Source organism: Pocillopora damicornis, chromosome 9 (genome assembly GCF_964200805.1).
Source record: "Pocillopora damicornis chromosome 9, jaPocDami1.2, whole genome shotgun sequence".
Classification (NCBI taxonomy): domain Eukaryota; kingdom Metazoa; phylum Cnidaria; class Anthozoa; order Scleractinia; family Pocilloporidae; genus Pocillopora; species Pocillopora damicornis.
Window position 1 is genome coordinate 14224223 of NC_142678.1, and position 18340 is coordinate 14242562.

The following is an 18340-nucleotide window of genomic DNA, read 5'->3' on the forward strand; positions in this document are numbered from 1 at the left end:
TGAATGTCCATTCTTGGGTGAAGGACAAATATTCTCAAGGGGAGTTTAAGAAACTGACATTCAAAGAGAATTTAACCAAAGAGTGATTTAGAGTGAATTCATGGAAATAGTGTTTTGGCTGTTGATGGAATTCTCGTCCCTTCGAAGGTGAGATGTGAGGCTATTTTCGGTAAAATGACCGAACGATTGAAAATTTGTCATTATAAAACCAATTTTAAAATTGTTCTCCAGTGTCAAATAAATGATTAATTAGGTCTACACACACTATTTATGTTAGTTTGGATACGTATGCTAAGGTGACACTCTGGTTTAAATCTATCAACCAAATAAGTTATTACTTACAAAAAAAATATATAATAGCATCAAACATTTATGATATGGTTGTCAAAGAGGTTTACGTTAAACTCGGAGTTATGTGTTATAGCGCCGAAAGAAAATCCATACCTGTAGTTATCAACTTTAGTATTGATGTCGAAGCATATCGGAGTTCACTTTTCATGGCAAGTTTTAAATTTTGATCATCGCTTCTTGCAAAAGCCCTACCGAAAAAAAAATGACACATCTTCCTCCCCTTTTTCGCCATTCACCCTCCCTGTACCCCTAAGGAATGTGCCGGCCCAAGCGAAGATCAGAAAGATCGCACCAAAAATTCGAGTCGGGGCAGGAGTTGAGTACTTTTACGGAAAACGCGTGATGCATCTGGGTAAACTGAGAAGCACCGATTACTCACGCAACAGACCTGTGTGGACTGCGGTATAAGCCTAAGGTATACAGCCTAGTAAGAGAGCACGTCAAGCAAAGATCAACTCAATTCAGGTTGGTAAATTTATGTGCACATCAAAATTATTAACGCTTTTTTTTTCATTTTATGTCAAGTTGGGTTAGTTTCGTGATAACAGGAAACTGGGTGAGCTATAAGCGCAAAAGTCTACCTCTCCTCAGGTCAATATGCCTTTTACTTCCATGTTGTTGCTTTGTTATGGAAATAAATTAAAGTTTCCGATAAGATTGATCGACCGAGATATAAGGTACAAGTTCTAGAAAAAGGAAAAGCGAGTTGTCACAGAATCAAGAGTAGCAGGCGGGTGGAATGTTTCAGACAATAAAGGACCGATTGATTAGGTGGGTATTTCGAACATCGTTGATGTTACTTGTGGCGGCCCGATGAAATCTAAATAAAAGATTTCGTTCGCTCTGCAAAAATTAGCCAGTTAAGGATTCTTTTACACTGCTTGAGATCTCCTCTATCAAATGACAAGCGATTCTAAAAATGGTGCTCATTTCCTAGTTGACGAAATATTCGAATCTTATTGGGCTTAAGCCTGTTTGACGAGAATACTTGAGGATTTATTAGAAGTACTAAGGACAAAGCAAGGTCCTCGACAGCATACATTTGTGATCAGGCGGTTCAATTTCCTGATGTTGGACGTTTGGACCCTGCTCGACCTAAAGAATTTACATGATCAACCTACGTAGCGGTTTCGTGCTAGATACAGTGTTTGCTGTTTTTGCTGTAATTTCACACCAATACACGACTTTCATAATGGCGGACATCGCGTGAGTCCGGGATCGAGTTGCATGAAAACGGGTCAGAAAGGCCACTCTATCGCGTCGCGTCCCTATTCGTTTGAAAAGGTCATAGACAGGCCTACACAGACTCCCCTGTATGGTTTTACGTTTGCGACGCAAAAGCCTTTAATTAAAGCTTCGCTCTGACGAGTATGTCTTTGAGCGATTTACCTCTTTTGTATGATATAATCGGAGGCGTTTTGTAAATTGTTTTCAGCAGTGGCTGATTTTGGATGAGGTTCCATTCTTGTATCAGTATTTGTTTTAAATTTTTAACCCCTGGGTGGTATGCTGTCACAAAAGGCAATATTTTGCCTTTAGTTTTTTTGGTTTGTTTTTTAAGTGTCGACTGCCTTGCGGCAAACGAGACATCAGATAAAGTTTTTTCAATTAGGCTTTTTGGGTAACCACGTGCTTCAAGTCGTGTTTTGAAGTTACACATGGCCTCCTGGAAATTTCTTTCCGAGGAGTTTGTTCTTAGAAGTCTGATAGCTTCTCCTTTAATAAAGCCTTTCTTAACACCTGGCGGGTGGCAAGATGAATAGTGTGTATATTGAAAGGTCTCGGTCGGTTTGTAGTGAGTTTTGACGTCGAGGATAGCTTCGTTTTGGAATCTTTCACCTTTGTAGACAACCGTGTCTAAGAATGTGATTTCAGTCTCTGAGATTTCAGCCGTGAACTTTATAGTTGGATGGAACGTGTTAGCTTGTTCTATGAATAGATCAATGTCTTGTTCACGAACATCCCACAGGGAGAAAACGTCGTCAATGTAACGCTTCCATACTCTCGGCTTGATACTGCTTTGGTGAAGCAGTTTTGTTTCAATTTCTGCCATCAAGAGATTGGCGAAAGCAACCGCCATTCGTGTTCCCATGGCAGTTCCAAAACATTGGAGATAGTTTACTCCGTTGAACTGGAACGAATTTTCTTTCAGTATAAGCTCGAGCATTTGTTTTAAGTAGTGGGACGGAATAGGAGGGCTGTTATTGTGGTATTTTTCGTATGCTTGGCATACTATTGTGATACCCTCTTCTTGTGGGATGTTTGTGTACAAGCTTGTTACATCCATTGATACTAAAATAGTATCATTTGACACTTGCGTTTTTTTCTATAAAGTTGATGAAATCAGTCGTATCTTTGAGATACGATTTTTGCTTTTGAGCAATAGGCTGTAATAAATGATCCACAAAGGATGATATCCTTTCAGTTGGTCCTTCGCAGCCCAATATAATCGGTCTACCCACTGGCAAAGGTTTGTGGATTTTTGTTAAAGTGTAGAAAATCGGTATTCTGGGCGGATTGGGAGTCTGTGAAAGCCACTTTTTTGTCATATCGTCTATATGTTTGCCATTGTGCAGTTGAGCAATAAGCTCATTAACTTTTTTTAATGTGTCAGTGACCATGGGGTTTTCAAGAGGTCGGTAGTGGTCTCTGTTGTCGAGCTGAACCTGGGCCTTTTGAATTTTGTCCCTCTTGTTGAGAATCACTGTTGTGACTAACAAGTCTATGCTGATGGAAGTGCACTAGGGCGCTAATGTATTGTTCTTCGGCGTGACTTTTAATAGCGCTTATTTCCTGTCGAAAGGTTTCGTCAGGCGTGACGTTTGCCTTCGCCTTGCATTGAAGCGACTTAGGGCAAGTCTTTTGTTGTAAGTGTCTCTCCAGTTTTAAAATGGAGGTTTCAGTTTTTTGCTTCTTGAACTGGATAGCGCTGATGGTGTCTTCATGTTTCCTCTTCCTTGGCTGCCGCGTGGATCGGCTATTCCTCGGAAGGTTTTCTTTTTGACGGCTTTCTTTTTGAAGGCGTAGACCTTCGTTGCTGCGTTGTTTGGCTTATTCAGCTTTATACCTTGGCTCGAGTTGTGATACTGGAGGGCTATCCTCTGGATCCGATTCTAGGTTCGGATCAGTGCACGTTAATGCCATCTCCTCGATAACGATAACATAACATGTTTAATTATCCTCCAACTTATACGACAGGATTTGTCCAGAACTAAAGTATATTCCCCAGGGTGATTTAAGACCATATAAATCGGGTTCAATAACTTGACCGGCTTAGAAGACATTTCCGGTGCGTGAGTATCGATGACTGAACCAACCAACTTGTGCATGAAACATTATCCCAAACCCTGACACAATAGACAAGATAATTTTATCGCATTCCTACAGGTAAAATTTTGAAATAGGGTTAAAGGTTACTTCCCACCTTCGTGGGTGTCCTTCGGGAAAAAATTCGTACGTGCGTTAATTGCAATAAAATCCCAGCAAACTGTATTTCAGAAGAAAGTTTAATAACTGCAGGTAACGATGAAAATATAAGTTAAGCGACTTTTCTTTTCAGGAAGTTTCAGGAGCCAGTAAGGCGTGAAACGACCGAAATTCTTCTATTGAATATATCTGGTATCGGATGCCGCAGCACGAGCAAAATGTCTGCACAGAACAAATTGTGTCGGGCTTTTTCGATATTCTGATTTGTTGTTTAGATATCGGCATCTAATGGAGTCTATCTTTTTGTCGAGGGTAGAGGGTCGAGGGTTTCATGTCGACGGCGAGGGTACAATGTCGAGGGTACCTTTTTTTCCCATTTTTTCTCCTATTTTTAATTAATGAAGAAAAATTAAACCGTAACTAAAATAATTAAAAATAATTAAAGAAAAAAAAATTTAAGATACGGATTGCACGTGGACATCAGATTTTTTTAGATGGACATCGTGGACATCGCCCCAAAAAATAGCGAGTTGGGGAGGGGTGAGATTGTGAATAGCACGTGGACATCCCAGTTCGTTTTTAAAAAACCTGATTAGTTTTAAAAGAATTAAATTAAGAACCCACAGAAAGCTCATATTTGATCATAAATCTGGTTAGATTTTCCGTGTTACTGTAACATCACGAAGCGAAGAAATATGACCAAAAGAAGCGAAGAAAAAGTGCGATGTCTCTATAAATGGTTTCAAACATGGGGTGTAATCCAGCTGTTAAGGAAACTCTCTGACATGTCCAAGCTCCAGACAATAAAATTTACCGAACAGAGTCGGTCACATTTACTGACTTCTACGTTTTTCCGACGGAAAATATCGGCAAGCAACATTAGCCACCACAGTTCCACTTTGCAGGTTTCGTAGGTTTTTACGCAAGAAGTGATTGGCAGCGGCCTGGGCTAATTGGAAAACAAACCAAGGGAAGTCGCGAGGAATACCTGATCGCGATTTCCGATGTCGGTGATTAACTCCTTTGTTTGCGAAACAGATTAAATCGATATTTGCGCTTTCCCATGTGGCACACTCAAAATTCCCCAAATAGCATATCCTCCTCTTAAGAACCAAAATTCTTATCAGAATAATCATTTTAATGGTGATTCTTTCAAGGAGAATTGAGGTTCTTGAAACAAGATTGAATAGAAGAGAGAATTCTTGTGGTAAGAATGTATTACATCTGAATATCTTTAGAAGAATCTCTATTTCAGAAACGCTTGCCCCAAGAATCGGGAATTCTTTTCTCGAGAACGAGAATTCTTTTCAGCAGGCAATGAAGTAGAGAGTTCTTCTGTATTTAATTTTTATTGCAAATCTCATGCACAGAATTGCAATTTCGGAAACTCTTGCTACAAGAATCGGGAATTCTTTTCTCAAGTAGGAGAATTCTTTTTAGCAGGCAATAAAGCAGAGAGTTCTTCTGGAAAGAATATTTAATGGCAAATCTTACGAACAGAATTGCAGTTTCAGAAACTCTTTCCACAAGAATCCGGAATTCTTTTTCTCAAGAACGACGATTCTAGCAGGCAAATAAGTAGAAGGTTCTTCTGGAAAGAATGTTTAATTGTAGATCTTGTGAAAAGAATCGCAGTTTCAGAATTCATTAGATAAGAGGCAGAAGCTCTTATGACCAAAATTTTATTAAGTTAACCTCTATTGCTAGTAACTTTGTTAATTATAGACCAAATTATCTGATAAAGTCTGATAAAGCTTTGCTTCAATACAGCGGTGGAGTAGGTACAAGAACGATTCGCTGGGAAAACGAAATACGATGCCGTAGCCGCGATAATTTATATTAAATTTTCAACATTCTCACGAACATTCTCAACACCAAAATTAATAACTTTGGAAGCGAAAGACTTATCTGGAGGTTTGAGCTGTTCCAAAATAGTCCTTAAATTTTTGTTATTGGAATTTGTTGTGATAGCAGGCAAGATAAATGCGTGATGCTAAACGTTTGGTAACCGCCCTATATCCGATTTCGGTTGCGCGGGCTCAATAAACGTTTTTAACGGCTTTCAAAAAAGTGCGCCGAATAATAGGTTGTCGTTGCCTTGTTTTTGTTGAGAATATTTTTAGATTTTTTAATATATAAGATGGTTGTTTTTTTTATCTTTAAATATGATTTTCCATGATATTTCCCATTAGCTAGGTTGAACTCGGAAATAGTTAAGGATAGGATTAGGAAGTAACAGGTTGTAGTCGATCGACTGTAATCATTAGAATGAAGTAAGGCAGGGGTCGCACTGTGGCCTTATTTTTCTTATGTCGCGTCATAAGTTGTCCCATAAATATGTCGCGACATTTACACCACGGGAGTCATGGAGGTCGCACTTGCGCGACATAAATGATATTTGAAACCAGTCTGTCAACTCTTTATATTTCACGCGCGAAAAGAGCGCCAAATATAATTTTTAGACATGAGGCTGGTGCTAGTTTTATTAGCGACATTTCTTCAATCTCTGTTTAATTTGTTCAATGTACAAAACCTTATTGGTTTGTACGCATTGAAGAGAAAACCGGTGACTAAAATTTTAACCCGATAGCTGTAGCTAGCAGTGCACACGTGTTGCCTTTGCAGAATTGCAAAACTCCAATTTCTGCCCGTATTTCAGATTTGATTGACGTTGACGACAGAAGAAAAATAAAAAATTGTTATTTTAAGGCCATTAGACAAGATATGACCTGCTTTGAGGCAGGACATCGGCTTGTTTGATCTTTAGGTCCTTCGGACATAGTTATGTCTGGACGCGACAAAAGGGTCGCACTTGTCGCAAGCATGCTATGACAGATTCTATGTCCAATGTAAACACCAAAAGCACTAGTGCGACCCCTGCCTAACTGTGTGAAATGGGACCTATGACAGATTTTAATTTAATTATATTAATTATTTTATACTATATTGTAGGAAAATAATTTTAGTAAATTAAAATTTATGATTTCATTATGTAAGTAACTAAGTATTTCAAAATGTTTCATTAAAGAGTATTATTATTCTCAAGTTTTAAAAAAAACTATTATTATTATTATTGTTATTTATTCATTTATATGTCTTTTTTAAGAATGGCTACAAAAGATCATGTCGCTGGCTATGCAAAGTATTTTGGGAGTAGATTTGCAAACTTATCTCCAGAAGCAACAACAGAGGAGCAGATAAAAGATGTGTACAAAGAATGGGCGAGCAAGTTTGATGAGGTAATTCCTGAGTAGCGATATTGTGAGCCATTTTTTTCAAAGCACAGAACCAATTTAACCCTTTTACCCCAAACAGTAACCGGTTTCTAATTTCTCCTTACAGTATCCCCCTTGAATCAAATCTAAATGTCATGAGAATAATGGAGATGATCACCAATAAGAAGCCTGACGGCCAAAAAAGTTCTCCTTGGTATCACTATAGGAAATGTAGAGAGATCGGCGCCGAGAAAATGAATACTAATGTTAGGGAGTCTCCTTCGAGGAGACTCAGAAAAATTACTTCAATGAGATATGAAAACAAAACAAGGAAAGAAAAATAACACAAGAATGATGAAGGGTGGTTAAGGTTGGTAAAGTTTAAAGCGAATTACATATGACGAGCTTAAGAATAATTTTGTACAAAAGTTAATGTACAGCTGTTGCTCATTGATTCCAGTGCAAGAGGTACGGTTAATACATGAGGATACCACGGGCCTGCGCATGACTAATTTATCCATGGAACTGCTGATCGCAGATTCGGTGAACCTTTCGAAACTGAAGATCTTGGAACTTGTGAAACTGAGGGAAATAACTGTTTTTTTTACTAAGTAGGGCAACAACAAAATTCTCTATCTTCCACAAGTTTCGCCGTTCAGTGGTTCGCAATTCTGTTCATAAGTCAAACCGCGGGGTCTTTAGTGATATATTTCTCCAGAGAAGAATATTCCCTGAACTTATGCGATGGTTCAAACACATACTACGCGCTGATATTTTGCGAGTTAGCTAGCAATGAGCAAAATTCTCTCGCGTATTATCCATTGCAAGCTAATTAATTTCTTTACAGGAAAACTCTAACGCACGGATCGTCTGCCACAAGCCCCAAGCTGAATGCTTAGACTCTGCCATTAAGAAATACCTGGACAAACCGAAAGAGGAAATTAAAATCATTGATTGTGGAGCTGGCACGGGCAGGGCTGGTGTCGAGCTCAACAAACTTGGGTACACCAACCTGTGTGCTCTGGACATTTCACAAGAAATGTTGGATGAGGCGAAGAAGAAAAAAATCTACCAAAAATTTATCTGCGCCCCTCTAAATGACCAGCAAAGTCCTGAGGTTAAAACCGGAGAGTACGACGCCATGATTTGCATTGGTACGCTGGCTTCTGCACATGTCAAACCTGCAGCTTTGGTTGAAATGATTCGGATGATCAGGACTGGTAAGCTTAAAAGTAGTTAGATAGTCCTATTTCATAACATAGTGTGGTCGCTCTGGGAATGACACTGGTGAGGTAAGAGACGTTTCCCCAAGTTGAACAGACGAATATATTGAAGTTTTTTCATCTATTAAAGTTTCGAATGTGAAACTCGCGGCTTGGAGAGATTCAAAATGGTGACGTTCATGGTTGAATTCTGAGCTCGTTTGAAGATGGTATATGAAAGGATAGGTAACTTTTAAAATCTCAAATTGCGATCAGTGAAATATCTTCATATACAAATTTTGATGGCCGAGAGGCAAATCGTATAAGTTATCTATAGCAAAGTTTGCCTTTAGCCCTCCTCCCCCATTCCCCCAACCCACCCCCACTCAACGAAAAAAAGCAGCAGATGTTCTGGAAGTGGAAAGAAGTACTTCAGCAATGTTTCCCTAAATTAAGGGGCGCTGATTCAAAATTTCTTTCTTCTTTTGGTTTCCATCGCAGGTGGTCTGGTGAGTTTTAACATTCGGTATGGTGAGCTAGAAGTCTACCAACCAAAAATGGAAGAGCTGGAGAAAGCACGCAGCTGGGAAAAAGTATCTAAAGATACAGTGCCTCAGTTTGATGTAGATGACATGCCTCCGACTTCTACTTTCTTTGTTTACAAAGTCTTGAAATGTTAGTGCTACCACTACCCACCTACCAAAAAGTTATCAGGCTAATTACAATTTTAGGAAACAGAGGAATTTCAATCTTAATCGTTGTAAGACCGACAGAGCGGCAACAAGTTTCATAAATATGTGTTGCAGAAACAGTTTGTACAATTAATTAATGTGAAGTTACGCAATTCAGTTTTATCTGCAATGTAATTTTTAATAAAACACAGTCTATCTATCTATCTACTAACAAAACCACAACGAGTATGAAGTAGATGAATCAAGTCTTTTGAGAATAAAACACAGGTTTTTTCTGGAAACAGATTGTCTTTTCCTCTTTGACCTTTAGCTACAGAGAATCTATTTCCATGGTAGATTAAATTACTCTGTGCTGAAAGAAGTGAATTCATCAGACAAATAAGGGTCTATTTGTATAGGTAATCACATGATTTCGAGTGCAATTTGGAATAAATAAGCACGAGTAAATTTTTTTAAAGACTAACAAAATTGCACGAGCCCGTAGGGCGAGTTCAATTTGTGGTCTTTGAAAAAATTAACAAGTGCTTGTTTATTCCAAATTGCACGAGAAAAATCATGTGATTACGTGTTACTAACATGGAAAAATACGAGATGGCTTGTCATAATGAAGCATGAGCAAAGCGCGCGCATCAAGTGCAAAAATGAAGAAATGTAAAATGATTTCCGTGTTTACATAGCCTGATGTAAACACGTGAGAGGTTGGGAGAACACGAGATAAGCTTAGGAAACCATCGATAAAGAGCTTTCTAACGTACAGCTTAGTTGCAGGAATTTCTTTTCGTTCCCTTCTAGTTTTTTAAGCAATGCCAAACAATTGTCACTGTGTAGTGTTTTTGGCACTTTCAGAGCAAATGTAGAAACATGAATCATTCTACAGAATCTGTGACCTGAAGTGAAGAAAATTGTGATCAGCTCACGGCTGATTTGATACAGCTGTTGTGTACCGGTTCCCAGCGAATATTCTTGTTTCTAGTTCAACTCTATCTTCCCTTGAACTTGCAATGTCCATATTCTTTGACGGTTGAGGAGATCCTCAACAAGTGCCCAGTTTTGGCAAAGGTGTGTGCCCTTATAAAGGTCTTGTTGATGAAATGAAAGGAATCGCCGGAAACTGCCCTGATTCATATACGGGTGTCCTTTAAAGAATCTGATAACCATGGGTGAGTACGTAGGCAAACTGGCCGAGATGCGAGATAAGACTGCCACTCCAAAGGGTCGGGCTGCATTCGAGAAGTTGATGAAGAGGGTCATAAGATCTCTAAGGGGGCTGAGAAGAAAGGCTGAACCTTGGCCATTCCCTCCAGATACCTGCCCAGTCTTTGCCCGTAATGCAAATGAAAAGCGCATCATGCCAAAATACAATTAGGCTTCCTCAGAGTGAAAGAAGAAGGATCTGACTGAGCCAGGAACAGTTTAAGTGCTTCTTTGCAGAAGCGCCTTTTAATTCCATTTTGGTGTCTTGTTTAAGGGTACGTTTTTAAGTCAGTCAGAGACATCATTCCATCTCTGTTCGCTCCGTCAATCCAGCAATATTCAGTGAAGACATCATTCCATCTCTGTTCGCTCCGTGGCCTGGGGCCAACATCCTGGAACTTCTGAAATCTGAAAGGCGCGCGAAACCAAATTGTGTTTCCTTTGCTTTTGGAGTGCTTTGTACGTGTGGCATTAATTATTCTGCGATTTTTACAGCACTTCAAAGGTAAGTTTGAGAGTGTTTATTACTGTATGTTGTTTGCATTTTCGAGATTTAGTATATTTGTGCCTTAGAGTTTATAAATTGATTTTCATCTATATGGGAGAGGGCTTGAGGACATGGCACAGAGTAAATTCGGCCGCGGATCGAGTTAAGCCATCTTGAAGAACCGCAGTAGGATCTAGTCTGAGTAAATACAGCCCTGTTCTTTCTCTTTGCAGAGTGAGACCTTGACTTTTTGGATGACCTTTAAGCATTTTTCTACCCACAACAGGGTATTGTCCTTGAATTTTACGGACAACCTCTTCAGGGGAATCATCACTGATATCTCCGTACTTACCTTCGAATCTGCCACGTGTGCCCAAATGGGTCTATTCTAATTCGTTCTTTGCCATTCATTACATGCAAATGCGTGTACTCTTTCACACAATCGCGATCACTGGAGGAATTTGCATTTCACTCGAATTAGTGGTTTTAATATGCGTTCCTGCGATAAAAATAATTCAAAGTTGATCATTCAAATAATTGTGGCTAGAAAAAGCGCTCTTCATTTTGTTTAGTACAGATGGATTTCGTTCATGCAACATGTCTGAAAACTTAACTAGTAGCTTAGAAGTCCATCACGAAGCACTATTTTTAGTAAGGGACTGCACGCGAAGAGCCGGAGGGTCATTTGACAAAGACCATTCTTCCAAAATCCACCTTTCTTGAGTAATGCGATAACTAACCATTAACCGTGAGAAAAAGCCAGAAGTATACAAGTAGGGATCTAGGATAGAGCAAACCTATGGTCTAAGTCATTAAAATTCTCAAAATAAATCACATCAATAGCATCACGTTTACGGGAAGAAATCCCTATGTACTGCTTAAATATATATGCTCTCTGTTTTCGTAAGCATCAATGCATTTAGTATTACAAGAGTGAGTATGCCAGTTGAGGTTGACGCCGCGGGTATGTATAGGGCGTTTTTCCGTCCTAGGCCGAAACCGCCGAGCAGACATTATTTACAGTTCCCCGTGTATATGACTGCAAATATAAATTCGGTGTATTGGGGGAAAAATCTCGATTTGACTAAAGTAGGCGCGCAAGCTGGTACCGGTTAATTTTCTCAGTAGGCGCGCAAGATGTTGCTGGGTAATCTCGGCAATTCGAGGTCATTCTCACTTGTTCACAACCTGGAACAATATAGAGACCTTAAGCAATAACGACGATAACATGGACTACGACGTATATGACCGATTGAGGCCTGGGACGGGACTGTCGTCTACGGCGGGAAACACAAACACTTGAGCACACCAGTTACGTGGACGAGGATCGTGGAAGAGTCTATAGCTTTCGTTACAATCACAGGAAAAGAGAATTTCGTGAGCTGCTCATACTTCTTTATGGCGATAACATTGTTCAGATGAAGAGTTTTTACTGCTTTACGATAACTTCAAAACAAAAAGTCCCGAATTCCCTCATGGAAACTACGAGCAATTCGATCTGGATTCTACGAACTCCACCGAATGCAAAGCAGAGTTTCGTGTCGAGAAGCAAGGCTTCCCTCGCCTTGTCGCAGCATTCAGACTACCATCAGTGTTAAGATGTGAACAGAGAAGTATTTGTGACGTCATGGAAGACCTATGTATGCTTTTCAAAAGAGTTGCCTACCCATGCCGGCTCAGCGATATGATTCCGCGATTTGGCCGACCAGTTTCTGTAATAAGTCTAATCACAAATGATATCTCGGACTACATCAATGACGTTTATGGACACCTTATAACCGAGTGGAATCAAGATCTCCTGAATCATGGGGCTTCACAGCGTTACGCAAATGCTATATCAGGACATGGAGCCCCCCTCGACAAGTGCTTTGGTTTCGTCGATGGGACTGCCAGACCTTTTTTAAGACCTGATAAACGTAATAATTGTTTATATTGGTCATAAGAGGGTCCATGCCTTAAAATTCCAATCGTTGTCTTTACCAAATGGACTCATTGGAAATTTATATGAACCAGCTGGTGAGTTCTTTTGTGACATCAAATTATAGTTTTTAGTAACATAAACTTCCTAAGCATCTTCTATTCTCAACTTTGATTTTTTTTCTTCGTTTTAGAGGGGTATAAACACGACGCAGGGATGTTCGCACCCACGGGAATTGGCGGGGTGCCCGCTAAATACAGGTGGACCGTTAAGGTTGTACAGAAGAATGGTAATGTAAAAGAGGAAAAAAAACGCCATTTATGCCATAATTGACTACTTATGTAATAAAACTAGCTCAAAAATACTACTACATGGATTGAGTTTTAGTTCGAAGATTATTCTTAGTTTTGTTTGTGTGGTTCTACTCCAAATAACCGCTCAACACAAGTGAAAGATGATACAAACAGGCCGTTCGAACTCAAAGGTAACCACGCCTGCTTACTAGAGGAAACTGCTCAATAGAGGTGAAATTTACAGCGACTAAGGGGAAACAAATTCGGGACTTTGACAACTGACCGCTAAATAAGGCGCCGCTTAATACAGGTTCGATTGTATGATAAACGACGAATCACATAGGAGAATTAGACACAAACAGTTTTTTACTATCATGGTGCGTGCAGTGCTGCTTATCAGTTTCGTTTCATTATTTTACAGTGTTTTTCGTTTCCTTTCTGGACAAATATAAGGCAGTTTATTCTCCAGTAAATAAATTTTGCATATATTACAAATGCTGGGGGCAGTTTTTAGCGCGAACTATTACCAGTTAAGTCATATTTTGGGATATTCGCAAGACAGAGGGCTATTTTAATCGGACCGACATTAAAGATTCATCCTTAAAAAATTATGTACAGGGTAAGAACTTCATGCTGATCCAGATATGATGTCGTGCAAATTACAAGTTGAATAAGTAAGTATTATCCCCTGATGTGTTCGGAGAAATAGAAGCATAAACAGTGTTTATTTTTCGTTTTTATTTATCAAGGTCCCTATCATAAACCGTTAACACCATAGTGGCACCCGTAAGTCATACAATATTTTTGTACTTTAACTTATGCTGAGTGGTTTTATTTTCAAGCCGCCATTATGTCTGGGAGTTTTCATTTAAAGTTAGAAACCAAGAGCTTCGTACAACATAATTGTCATACATACTTACTTGTTGGGAATCTTACATTTGGAGAAACTACGTTCTCTGGTGCACGACTCTAAAGGCTTTCTATTACTTATAAGCATAACGAGGATAAAACGAGGCTTTTGTTTACTTCTTCTCAGAAGTTTGGGTCGGATATGGTAAGTAAAACATGAAAGAGGAAACTTTGCTTTTGAAAGGAAGAAAGCTTTTTCTCGGTCAGCGGTTGTCATGCGAGTATGGCGTGGATTTGTCAGCTGTGTTAATTTTACTCTTACAGTCAATTTTCTTTATGATTTTTCGTTATTTCCTGATTATCGATTGTACCAGAATGGTAAACTGATAGGATAGCTCGAGAAAAAACTAAAATGGAGGCGATTTTGAGATCTATTTTAGATGAAATCTTAGAATCCAAACTGACGGCCATCTTGCCATCCATCTTAGACGCAAAGCTGAAGGCTTACGAGGAATGGATGACCTTCTTCAATACATCTTTTGAAACAATGAAAGTTAAGATGGATAATCTGGAGAAACAAACGAAGACTTCAGCTCAAGAGAACAACCACTTGAGAAGTGATTCTGCTAAAATGACCAAAGAGATTAGCGATTTACGTTCCGCCATCGATGATCAAGCTCAGTACACGAGACGCGAATGTCTCGAAATAAGAGGAGTTCCTGACATCTCGAGAGGATACAAACGAAATTGTGAAGAAAATTGGAACGTTGATTGATGTCGATATAAATGACAGAGATATTTCGGTCAGCCATAGAATTCCTTCAGCTAACAGTGGAGAATCAGGGTCTGCCCCAATTAGATATCCCACCATAGTGGTCAAATTTATCAATCGAAGGATTCGGGATCGTTTCTACAAAGCTAGACCCAAGTTGAAATACTACAATATTAGCGATATTAGACTGGGGCGCCATGGTGAGAGCAATATCTTTATTCAAGAAAGCCTGACGGAAGCAAAAAGAAAGCTGTTGAAGAATTGCCTCAAATTTCATAAAGACCAGAATTATAAGTTTATCTGGACATATTATGGAGTGATTTATTTGAGGCGTAATGAGCACACACCAGTGTCACGTATCACATCAGTTGGGGATTGGGAAAGGCTGCAACCACGACGATCAACATCTGAATCAACCAGTACAGCAACTACTGAAGTATCTTCCCAACCAAGCTAAGTGCAAGAAAGTAACTGTTGTCTAAATGACTTAAGATTAGATACTGGTAGATGCCCATGTGCTATCTGCGATAAGTTAATTAGGAGTAACGGGAGGAAATTGAAATGTAGTCTGTATAATCTTTGTTATCACCTTAATTGTTGCACATGCCTTACTTTAGCTGATTACAAGTACTTTAAGTCCAGTACCCTTGGGTGGACCTGCTAGATATGCTGCCAATCAACTTTTACATTTCACTCAATTGATGATAAAGAGCTTGTCAAGCTGTCCTACAATTCCAATTTAAGCTGGTTGTGCTCAAAGAATAGTGTAAATGCTATTCTAGAAGATTTACCGGTGCTTCAGACTACATCCAACATTGGTAATATTCCACACTTATCTAATTCTGACCCTGAATCTAACACACCTTCCAAAGTTAATTTTAATTATGTTGATATACATAAATTTCACAATTCACCTGAAATTAGTAGTTATTCAAGCAAGGCATTTTCACTCCTCAATTGTAATATAAGAAGTATCTAAGCAAACTTTGATAACCTAATGCAATTGTTAAATGATTTAAATTATCCTTTCCACATTATAAGTTTGTTGGAGACGTGGCTTAATAGATCCAATGAACAAATCTCTAATCTTGATCTGCTTGGCTACTCATTCCTCTCTCAACCCATTGCACAGAGGGCAGGTAGAGTTCGTATGTATATTAATAATGTGTTCAATATAGTGTTAGACATTATCTTACCTCTATGAAAGTGAAATGTTATGGGTTGAAATTGAGAGTGACTTAAACAGGAATATGATATGTGGTGTAGTATACCGACATCCCTCTTCCAATCTTGAAACATTTCTGAATAACTTTTACTCAGTTATTGGTAAAATCAATCAAAAAAGGAAACTATGCCTTGTATCTGGTGACTTTAATATTAATCTTTTGAACTTCAATAAACATCCCTTTTTTATTAATATCCTAGGTTCATTCTTTTAGAGCCCCATTCTTTAATTCTATCAAATATCAAACAGTCAGTGGGAATTTATTTCATGATCTAACAGACCATTTGTCTAATTTTCTCATCATTGAGAGGTTTGCTTTTTCAAAACATAAAGAGAAAAGATTTAGATGAGATTATTCTAATTATAACAAAGAAGCTTTTTTGAAGGAATTCAGCTCCATTGACTGGTCTAATTTATTTCATGGACTAACTGATACAACTGAAATGTTTGATAAGTTTTACATAAAAGTAATCAATATCATAAATAATCATTTACGCTTAAAGCCACTCACTTGAAAGGAATCAAAATTTCAAAAACAAAGCTCTGGATTACTTCGGGATTAAAGGCATTCATTATCAATAAAAATAGGTTGTATAGGCACTATCTGAAAACCTCATACATGCTACAGCCATACCAAATTTAAGTGTTATTGAAACAAATTAAATCAACTACTTAAACTAAGTAAAACCAATTATTATAAAGAATATTTCATGATCAACAAAGCAAAAACAAAAGAAATTTGGGAAGGAATAAAGCAACTGATATGTCAAAAATCCAAAGGTTCCACCTCGCCCATCAAATTAATTATTAATGAACATGAGATTACAAATGATAAAGCTATTGCTGATCATTTGAATAAATTCTTCTCTAATACTGGAAAAAACTTGGCGTCAGCTGTACCTAAACCAAATCTACCATTTAATTGTTATCCACTAGATAAACCACAGGCCTCTAGTTTCTTCTTATCACGTACTGTACCAATTCAACTGAGATTGAGAGTATAATTATGTCACCAAGTTCTAACAAGGCTTGTGGCCCATTTAGTATTTCAACCTCCCTTCTTAAGACTTTAAAAAGCGTTTTACCAATCCCTCTTCAGCTGCTTTTTAATCACTCATTTCCTACTGGTTTGGTGCCTGATCAATTTAAAGTAGTCAAAGTAGTTCCAATTCACAAAAAAAGGTCCAGTTTTTTAGTCTCCAACAATAGACCTATTTCCTTACTCTCCATATTTAATAAAGTAATTGAAAAATTAATGTATAATAGGATTATTAGCTATCTTGAGAAATTTTCTATTCTACACAATAATCAGTTTGGCTCTAGATCAAAGCATTTGATCATCCATGCTCTTCTCCTCTTGACCAATAAAATACAAAGATCAATCAATATTGGTACCTACTCTTTTTTTTCGCATTTTCTTAGATCTATGTAAAGCATTTGATACAGTTGACCATAGAATTATATTAAACAAGTTGGAGTATTATGGCATATGAGGTGTTGTAAATGATTGGTTTGCATCTTATTTAAGTAACAGAAGACAGTTTGTCTCTTTGTTTGGTACTAATTCTGACTACCAAACTGTTACATGTAGAGTACCACAGGGGTCAGTGCTTGGCCCACTTCTTTTTCTTTTATACATAAATGATATGCCTATATGCTCCAATATCTTAGAATTTCACCTTTTTGCTTATGATACAAACCTGTCTCTTAATAGTCCTAACATTCTAAATCTAGAAACCAACTTAAATGTAGAATTAGAAAAGGTAAGCTAGTAGCTACATGCTAACAAATTATCTTTGAACATTGAAAAAAACAGCTTTGTGGTATTCCATTCTCCAGAAAGAAGAATAGCTCATAAGTTGAATATTAGTATCTCCAATACATCTGTTAAATCTGATAATCAAGTTAAATATTTAGGTCTCATTTTTGACTCCAATTTGAACTGGAAACCATACTTACACGAATTGAGCAAGAAGGTTTCAAGAGGTATTGAAGTACTATCTAAAGTTCGATATTATGTAAACAGAAACATATTACATCAATTATATTATTCAATTATTTACCCCTTCCTCACCTATAGTTTATCAATTTGGGGGAATACTTATCTTTCTACTCTTAAACCTTTAATAATTCTTCAAAAGAGAGCTATACGTACCATAACTTTCTCAAAACCAGATGAACAATCTGAGCCTCTCTTTAAGGAATTAGAGATTCTTAAATTAACTGATCTTGTTATCCTTCACAATGCACTTTTTATGTATCACTATTACTATAGTCTTCTTCCATCTTTTTCAAACAGTAGCATCCATGCACTCTTACAATACCAGGTTTGCTTCTAAATCAACCCATTATATTAATACCATCAAAACAAACTATGGTAAATTCAACATTCGCTCTGCAGATGTAAAAGTTTGGAATCACCTTGACGAAAGCATTAAACATCTGCCCCTTAAAACATTTAAAAACAAAGTCAAATTATACATCGTACAGTCTTACTGTTCATAAGTTTTCAACTGGTCCCTTCTTTTTCTTTTTCTTTATCTTATTTTTCTTTATTTATTTTTTGTCCTCTTTTTTTTTCTTTTGACTGATAATTTTCTTTGCTCAAGCTTTAGTGCCAACCTACGTCCTATATTTAAACATTATTTACTTTTACTCAGCTAGATTAGCTTTTCAGTTATTCTTAGTAAATGTTACCTTTTTTTGTATTAAATTC

At 37.8% G+C, this 18340-nt stretch overlaps 2 protein-coding genes across 3 annotated transcripts; one reads left to right on the top strand and one right to left on the bottom strand.

The window, feature by feature from the left end:
* Positions 1-616: 616 nt before the first annotated feature.
* LOC113674652 (methyltransferase-like protein 27) lies at positions 617-9167 on the top strand. 2 transcript variants are annotated; one of them, XM_027191138.2, is made up of 4 exons: positions 617-816; positions 6884-7016; positions 7840-8212; positions 8696-9167. In XM_027191138.2, exons 2-4 carry the CDS (start codon positions 6885-6887, stop codon positions 8872-8874), a joined length of 684 nt encoding a protein of 227 aa, XP_027046939.2. In that variant the 5' UTR covers positions 617-816; position 6884; the 3' UTR covers positions 8875-9167. The 2 variants fall into 2 exon arrangements, with proteins under 2 accessions (XP_027046939.2, XP_089038244.1); XM_089182118.1 differs by having other exon boundaries at positions 707-1122.
* LOC149040312 (uncharacterized) lies at positions 775-4244 on the bottom strand. The gene has a single exon (XM_089182112.1). It carries the CDS (start codon positions 2636-2638, stop codon positions 1700-1702), a length of 939 nt encoding a protein of 312 aa, XP_089038238.1. The 5' UTR covers positions 2639-4244; the 3' UTR covers positions 775-1699.
* Positions 9168-18340: the final 9173 nt, after the last annotated feature.